The sequence below is a fragment of the Callionymus lyra genome, chromosome 8, assembly GCF_982586985.1.
Source record: "Callionymus lyra chromosome 8, fCalLyr1.hap1.1, whole genome shotgun sequence".
NCBI classification, from domain to species: Eukaryota; Metazoa; Chordata; class Actinopteri; order Syngnathiformes; family Callionymidae; genus Callionymus; species Callionymus lyra.
This window is the reverse complement of record NC_141825.1, coordinates 26,075,030-26,085,106: the sequence shown is the minus strand read 5'-3', so window position 1 is coordinate 26,085,106 and position 10,077 is coordinate 26,075,030. Positions and strand designations below refer to the sequence as shown.

The following is a 10,077-nucleotide window of genomic DNA, read 5'->3' as shown; positions in this document are numbered from 1 at the left end:
AATCCTGTGTGAATCACAGTGTAATAGTACAGTGACTCAAGGAGTAATACTGGTGTCTAGCGGAAACATACTATGTGAATGACGGAGTAATACTACATGACTCGCGGAGTAATACTACGCGACTCACGGAGTAATACTATGTCGGCTAGTGGATTAATACTACAGTTACTTGCTGAGATATACTACGTCAATCGCGGAGTAATCATACATTAATTGTGGAGTAATATTACGTGACTTGTGGAGTAATACTACGTTAATCACAGAGTGATACTACATGACTGGTGGAGTAGTACTAGATGAAACACAGAGTGATACTATGTGACTCATGGAGTAATACTACAAGAATCACAGAGTAATACGACGTGACTCCCAAATTAATAGTACGGAGCCTCAGGGAGAAATACTATGTGAATCGCGGAATAATCATACAATAATCGTGGAGTTATACTACGATGACTCTTGGAGTAATACTACATGAATCACAGAGTATTATTACAGAAGATTATTTAGGAATTACATCCACACTTGAGCAGTCCTTCACTGAAATACTCCCAGGGCAACATTTCAGGAGGAATTTTCAGGAGGAATCATGATCTTTACTTTAAGTTAAGTTTAATAGATGAAGATAATTAAACATTTAAATCAAAGTTTTAACATTTAAGTTGAGAGAACATACTTTAAAAGTTGAAATACTTACAATAGGTTTTATGTGACATGAAACAAATCCAGGTTCTATCACAGTTATCTGCAGTGAAATGTAATGAGTTGGTACCTGAGCCGGGCCAGGTGTCCGAGCCACAGGACCTGCAGCAGCAGGACGGCCCTGTAGGTCCGACAGAAGCTCCTTCTCTCCCTGAAGCCTCTCCAGGAGGTTTGAAGCGTGACGGCGGCCAGATTCCTTCTGCGGCTGCAGCTCCTCCAGCTCCTCTGAAGGACTTTCACGGACTCTCGCTTCTGCAGGAACCTCCGTCGTTCCCGGCACCTCCTCCAGGCCGTCTGCAGGCACAGCGCTGCCCCCTCGATCCTCTCCTCCCTCCTGCACTGTCGGGCCGACTGACGACGCCACCATGTCTTCAAACAAATAAACAACATTGATAGATACTATTGGGACGACTTACAAGTTGGTGCCTCACCTGGACGACGGCGGCGGCTCGCCTCATGCTGACAAAGTTCTTCCTCTCCAGGACCGCCCTGAAGCGGCGCTGCAGCATCACGATCCGCCTCAGAACCTCCTGGTGAAGGAGGGTCTGCAACCGTTGACGCTCGGATTCTCGCAGGAAAACCTGCAGGAGTTTGAGAGATGAGACGCGAGGACTGGAGGAAATGGAAAGAAAATAATTCATCTGGCGAGTCTTCGCACCGTGGTGTGTCCCACTTGGTAGCCCGCGGGCGGAAGGTGGATCTGCCTGAAGAACTCCCTGATGCACGACTTGGTCGGGGTCGACCTTCGCGGGAGCAGCACCCGGAAGTGACGGACAAACTCCTGCAGGGAGGTGAGGGGTCAGGTTGAACTTGATGGTGGAGAATCCACTGCTGCAGTACATTTTGTTCATGGTATGGCAGCGGAAAGGGGGAAGAAGACCCCCATGTACGTCACATTTTTATGAAGACAAAATGTCCTTCAGAAATTAAGAAAAGGGGGCAAAAGGTGGGCAAAGAATAAACGTAAAAAAGTCCATTAATGATGACATTTAAACCATATTGTGAGGGGGCTAGATCGGGGGGAACAAAGGGGGAAGAATACAAATTAAAATACTGTACGTCCACTATTTATTAAATATAAATGACATACTAGGTAAATGGGTTTAAAGGGGGCAGATGACCCCCATAAAAATTCTATCAATGCAATTTTTATAAAGACAAAAGGGATCATGTAGACTACTGACCCCTTAGTTAAGGTTTTAGGGAGGAGTCAAGGGGGCACAAGGGGGGCTCAAGACCCCCATGAAAAGTGAATATGTCCAATTATGAATGAATTTAAACCATGTGTATTACATACTGGGTAAGGTAGATTTCATGAATTTCAGACCCTTTTTTTCAAAAATTGAAAGGGGGCGGAAAGGGGGAAGAAGACCCCCATGAAATTCCATATACGTCAAGTTTTTTATGAAGTCAAAATGTCTTTCAGAAATTAAGAAAAGGGGGCAAAAGGTGGGCAAAGAATAAATGTAAAAAAGTCCATTAATGATGACATTTAAACCATATTGTGAGGGGGCTAGATCGGGGGGAACAAAGGGGGAAGAATACAAATTAAAATACTGTACGTCCATTATTTATTAAATATAAATGACATACTAGGTAAATGGGTTTAAAGGGGGCAGATGACCCCCATAAAAATTCTATCAATGCAATTTTTATAAAGACAAAAATGATCATGTAGACTACTGACCTCTTAGTTAAGGTTTTAGGGAGGAGTCAAGGGGGCACAAGGGGGGCTCAAGACCCCCATGAAAAGTGAATATGTCCAATTATGAATGAATTTAAACCATGTGTATTACATACTGGGTAAGGTAGATTTCATGAATTTCAGACCCTTTTTTTCAAAAATTGAAAGGGGGAAGAAGACCCCCATGAAATTCCATAAACGTCAAGTTTTTTTATGAAGTCAAAATGTCTTTCAAAAATTAAGAAAAGGGGGCAAAAGGTGGGCAAAGAATAAACGTAAAAAAAAGTCCATTAATGATGACATTTAAACCATATTGTGAGGGGGCTAGATCGGGGGGAACAAAGGGGGAAGAATACAAATTAAAATACTGTACGTCCACTATTTATTAAATATAAATGACATACTAGGTAAATGGGTTTAAAGGGGGCAGATGACCCCCATAAAAATTCTATCAATGCAACTTTTATAAAGACAAAAATGATCATGTAGACTACTGACCCCTTAGTTAAGGTTTTAGGGAGGAGTCAAGGGGGGCTCAAGACCCCCATGAAAAGTGAATATGTCCAATTATGAATGAATTTAAACCATGTGTATTACATACTGGGTAAGGTAGATTTCATGAATTTCAGACCCTTTTTTTCAAAAATTGAAAGGGGGCGGAAAGGGGGAAGAAGACCCCCATGAAATTCCATATACGTCAAGTTTTTTATGAAGTCAAAATGTCTTTCAGAAATTAAGAAAAGGGGGCAAAAGGTGGGCAAAGAATAAACGTAAAAAAAAGTCCATTAATGATGACATTTAAACCATATTGTGAGGGGGCTAGATCGGGGGGAACAAAGGGGGAAGAATACAAATTAAAATACTGTACGTCCACTATTTATTAAATATAAATGACATACTAGGTAAATGGGTTTAAAGGAGGCAGATGACCCCCATAAAAATTCTATCAATGCAATTTTTATAAAGACAAAAGGGATCATGTAGACTACTGACCCCTTAGTTAAGGTTTTAGGGAGGAGTCAAGGGGGCACAAGGGGGGCTCAAGACCCCCATGAAAAGTGAATATGTCCAATTATGAATGAATTTAAACCATGTGTATTACATACTGGGTAAGGTAGATTTCATGAATTTCCAACCATTTTTTTCAAAAATTGAAAGGGGGCGCAAAAGAGGGGGCGGAAGCCATCGACGATATTTTCAAATTGATCCAATTTTTATCAAGACAAAATTGTTTGTTGGAAAATTAAGACGTATTCTACTGATCCTCAGTAAGTTAGAAAGCAGGTAAGTTTAATTGTAAAGAGACTTTCACGGACCGGGGTCACAGGGCGCTAAAAGGGTATTACGAGGTAGACACCCCTGATCAGATCAATGGAAAGGGGGTCACAAGGGAAGAAGAAGACCCCCATGAATATTTGAAAAAGGCAATTTATAAGAAAATTGAAACTATGTGTATTTCATACCAAGTGAGTGCTGGTAAAGGTTTATTTTTTGTTGATTCTCAAGGGGTCTAAAGGGGGCAGAAGACCCCCATGAAGATTCAAATAAGTCTGTTTTTTAACAAAGACAAAATGTCTTGAAAATAATCAGGTATACTTCTGACAGCAAAGGTTTTGAGGGCGGGGGTACGGGACTCAATCAAGTCAAGGGGAAGGGGGCAGAAGGGGGGCAAATTCAAGGCTGCTGTGCGAAGTAACATGACATTAATTTCTGCTGAAACTCAATGTCCAGAACCAGTACCTGAAAGGTGTATTTGACGCTGTATCCCGACTGTCTAATCCTGACAGTTTCCAACATGCCGGTGTAGCGCAGCTGTCTGAGGACCAGAGTGTCGTCGAATCTCATCGGGAGCTGAGCCGAGAGACGGAGGGAAAAGAAACAAGTGAAGTAAAAATATCTGTCGATCATAAATGGAAGAAATGTACCTTTTCTGCGTTGGAACGAATACACTTGACGAAATATGGCTCGGACTGTTCCAGAGTCTCCATCAGCTTCGTGAGCGATGCCTGCACACATGAAGGTCAAAGGTTATTAGTGAAGATCTTTCCAGACCAGTTGAAAATATATACTTTTAAAGATCAAGAAGCATAAGACATACATAGGAGTCTCAGAAAATCAAGGAAAAGCTCTATAATAAAAGTGTCTTGAGATGTTTCTTGAAGGAGTCAGTAGATCATCAAACACAGATGTTTCTTGAAGGAGTCAGTAGATCATCAAACACACATGTTTCTTGAAGGAGTCAGTAGATCATCAAACACAGATGTTTCTTGAAGGAGTCAGTAGATCATCAAACACAGATGTTTCTTGAAGGAGTCAGTAGATCATCAAACACAGATGTTTCTTGAAGGAGTCAGTAGATCATCAAACACAGATGTTTCTTGAAGGAGTCAGTAGATCATCAAACACAGATGTTTCTTGAAGGAGTCAGTAGATCATCAAACACAGATGTTTCTTGAAGGAGTCAGTAGATCATCAAACACAGATGTTTCTTGAAGGAGTCAGTAGATCATCAAACACAGATGTTTCTTGAAGGAGTCAGTAGATCATCAAACACAGATGTTTCTTGAAGGAGTCAGTAGATCATCAAACACAGAGATGTTTCTTGAAGGAGTCAGTAGATCATCAAACACAGATGTTTCTTGAAGGAGTCAGTAGATCATCAAACACAGATGTTTCTTGAAGGAGTCAGTAGATCATCAAACACAGATGTTTCTTGAAGGAGTCAGTAGATCATCAAACTCAGATGTTTCTTGAAGGAGTCAGTAGATCATCAAACACAGATGTTTCTTGAAGGAGTCAGTAGATCATCAAACACAGGTGTTTCTTGAAGGAGTCAGTAGATCATCAAACACAGATGTTTCTTGAAGAAGTCAGTAGATCATCAAACACAGAGATGGTTCTTGAAGGAGTCAGAAGATCATCAAACACAGATGTTTCTTGAAGGAGTCAGAAGATCATCAAACACAGATGTTTCTTGAAGGAGTCAGTAGATCATCAAACACAGATGTTTCTTGAAGGAGTCAGTAGATCATCAAACACAGAGATGGTTCCAAAGCTTAGGAGCAACAGTCTGGAAGGATTTCTCTCCTCTGGTCCGGAAGTTCAGGAACCATCAGTAGATTCTGATCCACAGGATCCGCTGGATCAGAATCTTCTGATGGAAGGTCTGACCATGAATAGTTTTGTAAAGTATAAACCATAATTTTAAAATTGCCAATTTTTTTCAGGACCAGCCAGTGAAGAGTTTGAAGGAGAAATGTGAGTTCTTCTACTAGAGCGGCTCAGAATTCTGGCTCCAGAGTTTTGTATGAACTGCAGGCGAGACACATCCTTCCTGTTTACAGTAAGTAAGTAAGTAAGTAAGTAAGTATACTTCAAGTAAGTAGTTTAGTAAGTTTACTTATACACATAGTTCCGACAGAGAATCGTACAGAAGCACCTTCAAGTACATTCATCTGGTCACTGACCTGGAACTGAGCACTGATGCTCGGCGGCTTCTTCTTCTTGTGCAGGTGAAGAAGAGACTTGGTGATGCGGTCGTGAAGCGTCACGCTGCTCAGGTACCTCAGCGACTTCACATCCAGCAAATGCTGCAACACATCAGAGTTGACGTCGACTCTGTCGAGAGACTCGATCACAAGGATCTTACCTTCGGGAGGTTCGGCTTGTTTTTGCAGAGTTTATTTCTCCTGGAGTGACAAATATAAAGGTTTAAAGTCAGACAACGATTGTGTTTGAACAAGCTTTGAGATTCAATAGTTCACATGTTTTATTATCGTTATTATATTTTATTATCTTCCTGGAAACTTCAAAACATGCTCTCAGTACTTGCAGCATGACAGAAGTAAAAGCAATCAAATGCAACTGCCGTCTCCGACCTGCAGGCCTAAAGCAGTTCTACCAAGTGAGTCAGTACAAAAATATTTAAAAAAAACGTAAGTATTTGACGCTTTTGTGTTTTTTGTTATAACATTTTTATCTATATCACATCTGAATCACAAATATCACTACAGAAATAAGATTTATAAATATAATAAATATTTGAATGTTTAAATTACTGTTTATAAAGGAAGTTTTTATTAAAAAAAATATTCCATTAAAAACAAAATACACTTAATTTACTCTGGAATTTATCAGGGGTTCTTACAGCTTAAGGCTATTTTAAAGTTATTTTAATTTAATTTTAGAACAACTGGACATTCAACCAAAATGTATAATAATAAAATAAATAACCCAATACATCAAATGGACATTTTTTCTATTTTAAATTAAAAAACATGACTTTGTTAGTCGACTAAAAAACTTTGTTTGACCTTCATCGTGCTGATTTAGCAAAAGATTTTGCACAAAATATAATGTACCTCAACATATCAATATATTCAGCTGTGAAACAATGTTGGATAAACAAACAATTCCCTTTTAGACTGGAGAATGTCATTTAAGACATTTTGATGTCAAATAAGGCCAAATTCTTTCATTTTTAAGTTGAACTTTGACACTTTTTCAGGCTGGCAGGAGCCTAGTGTTAGCAGGTGTTGGCATCACTCACAGTAGGATTCCCTGAGCTCTCTCTAAGATCTTGCTGTTGGACGAGTTCAGGAAGATGCCGTCCTCCTCCAGAGACGGTCGCCCCGAAGACATCAGACGCCCCGACCTGGACATGTGTTCGTGACGACCCACGCCGTAGCCATTCCTGAGGGAAAAAAGACAAGAATTGAACAGATTCAAGTCGGTGACAATAACTCACACGTAACTTCCTACGACAGGATGCGAGTCAAAAATACCATTAAAATTAAACTGAAGATTAACAATCAACAAAAAAAAATCAACAATATTATATTCAAATGTTTCTTATAATGTCTACTGACTCTTTCAAGAAACATCTTAAGACGTTTTTATTTGTTCAATCTTTTCCTTGATTTTCTGGAACTCCTGTTGTGTTATCAGTTTTATATTGATCTTTAAAGTATATACTTTATTGAATATTGTTTTGATTGTTTAAGCGCTTTGTGACCCTGGTCTGGAAAAGCGCTATAAATAGAAATTACTTACTTACTTAAAGTTATCATCAAATTTGTCAGACTTTTTTTAAAATGTTTACTCAAGACAGTTTCATAAGAATTAAGGCCTGAATTTTTAATTCATTAATTGAATTGAATTGAATGTATTTAAGACTTTAAAAAGACCCCGTAACACACTTTATTTTAATATCCCAACATTTATCGCCGAGACTCACCAGCTGGCTTTCTCGTTCAGAGTGTTGGCGCCGTGAAGGTCTGTCAGTGGTGTGCGAGGACTCTTTCGGGAAATACCTGCAGGAGAATAGAAATGAAAAAAAACATCGATATTCATTAAATCAATCGAACAGAGGAGAAGATAAAGGGGATGCTTGTGAAGAAAGTGTCTCGTTTTTATCCTTGACTTCCTCTAGGGGGCGCCAAATGATCGACGACTGATGGATGTATTTTGTTGAAGCAAGATTTGGACTTTGAGATTATGTCGAGTCATCTTAAACTGCATTATAATATAATAATATATCTTCGAGGAGACAAATATTAAAAACAAAAAGTCAATAGTAGGGCTGGGTATCTGGCTGAGAATCTGGTGACACATGTGTGACGAACCATATACTTGCGACGTGTCGACTAGTGACCGGAGGTTTAACTGTGACAAACAAATGAACAAATCCAATGAATATTTGAGTGTTGATAGTAAACTAAAACATTGAATGATTGTCTTTTATACACACACTATTGATATATAAATCATAAAATAACTTAACATGAAAATAAAATGTTATTTCAATGGTAAAAGAAAACCAATATACATATTTTTAAATATCAATTCAGTTCTATTGAATATTGATACAGTAACAGGAATAAAATATCGCAACGTATCGTTGTATCAATGTTTTCTTACATCACTAGTAAGTGCATGTACATGTGCAATAATTTAACCTTTTTTTATTGTAAAAATCAAGCATTTCTTAAATGTGCACGTTCTGTAAAGTTGTCAATTTGTACTTCTATGTCTCGTTGTTGTTTACGTCTCAGTCTGTCTGTGAACTGTGCGGCTTGTTAGGCTCGGTTGCTATGGCGACGCGTCTTGCCGGCGCTGACTTAGCTCAGTATATCCAGTGCAGTAATACTAACTTATGATCTAGTCAAACACTAGTGATCCAGTGAAGTAATACTAACTTATGATCTAGTCAAACACTAGTGATCCAGTGAAGTAATACTAACTTATGATCTAGTCAAACACTAGTGATCCAGTGAAGTAATACTAACTTATGATCTAGTCAAACACTAGTGATCCAGTGAAGTAATACTAACTTATGATATAGTCAAACACTAGTGATCCAGTGAAGTAATACTAACTTATGATCTAGTCAAACACTAGTGATCCAGTGAAGTAATACTAACTTATGATCTAGTCAAACACTAGTGATCCAGTGAAGTAATACTAACTTATGATCTAGTCAAACACTAGTGATCCAGTGAAGTAATACTAACTTATGATATAGTCAAACACTAGTGATCCAGTGAAGTAATACTAACTTCTGATCTAGTCAAACACTAGTGATCCAGTGAAGTAATACTAACTTATGATCTAGTCAAACACTAGTGATCCAGTGAAGTAATACTAACTTCTGATCTAGTCAAACACTAGTGATCCAGTGAAGTAATACTAACTTATGATCTAGTCAAACACTAGTGATCCAGTGAAGTAATACTAACTTATGATCTAGTCAAACACTAGTGATCCAGTGAAGTAATACTAACTTATGATCTAGTCAAACACTAGTGATCCAGTGAAGTAATACTAACTTATGATCTAGTCAAACACTAGTGATCCAGTGAAGTAATACTAACTTATGATCTAGTCAAACACTAGTGATCCAGTGAAGTAATACTAACTTCTGATCTAGTCAAACACTAGTTATCCAGTGAAGTAATACTAACTTCTGATCTAGTCAAACACTAGTGATCCAGTGAAGTAATACTAACTTATGATCTAGTCAAACACTAGTGATCCAGTGAAGTAATAATAACTTATGATCTAGTCAAACACTAGTGATCCAGTCACTCGTCTCTTTCAACCTCCTTTGTTAAAGCAACATATTGTAAGAACTTTTCATCTCGTCTCAGTTGTTTTCTTATAAGATCGTGAACTTCCAAACAAACCTGTCCGTCTTCACCGTATGCTAACGAGCTAAGTTGTTAGCGTCATTTATAAAGTGTTATGTGTGCGTCTTCACCGTATGCTAACGAGATAAGTTGTTAGCGTCATTTATAAAGTGTTATGTGTGCGTCTTCACCGTATGCTAACGAGCTAAGTTGTTAGCGTCATTTATAAAGTGTTATGTGTGCGTCTTCACCGTATGCTAACGAGCTAAGTTGTTAGCGTCATTTATAAAGTGTTATGTGTGCGTGTACAAGGATTTATTATTGATTTGGTGATATCACGACGCGCCGGCGGCTCCTCTCTGATGTCGCTCAGTTTTAGCGGGAAACCGATGCAAGTCCCGCGAGACTGAGCGTTAGAAGAGATATTTTTCTACCATCATGTCGACACCGAAGCGCGGAAATAAACGAAAGGGAAATATCTCATTGTTTTCCTTCTATACACCCTGGACCTCCACTACAGTACTCGCTCGTGCGTGCGGCTTCATTTTTAGGTGAAAGGAAAAA

General features: G+C 38.8%; 1 protein-coding gene across 1 annotated transcript in view; it reads right to left on the bottom strand.

Annotated features, from left to right (window-relative positions):
- LOC148074400 (unconventional myosin-IXAa-like) overlaps positions 1-10,077 on the bottom strand; it is a 59,766-nt gene that overhangs the window by 20,703 nt on the left and 28,986 nt on the right. The window contains exons 15-23 of the mRNA XM_087796614.1: positions 7,623-7,698; positions 6,936-7,079; positions 6,036-6,075; positions 5,854-5,976; positions 4,312-4,392; positions 4,127-4,237; positions 1,361-1,483; positions 1,134-1,283; positions 773-1,071 (exon numbers count right to left, since the gene is read on the bottom strand). Of these exons, the coding sequence (XP_087652740.1) occupies positions 773-1,071; positions 1,134-1,283; positions 1,361-1,483; positions 4,127-4,237; positions 4,312-4,392; positions 5,854-5,976; positions 6,036-6,075; positions 6,936-7,079; positions 7,623-7,698 (1,147 nt within the window). The remainder of the gene's footprint in view (positions 1-772; positions 1,072-1,133; positions 1,284-1,360; positions 1,484-4,126; positions 4,238-4,311; positions 4,393-5,853; positions 5,977-6,035; positions 6,076-6,935; positions 7,080-7,622; positions 7,699-10,077) is intronic.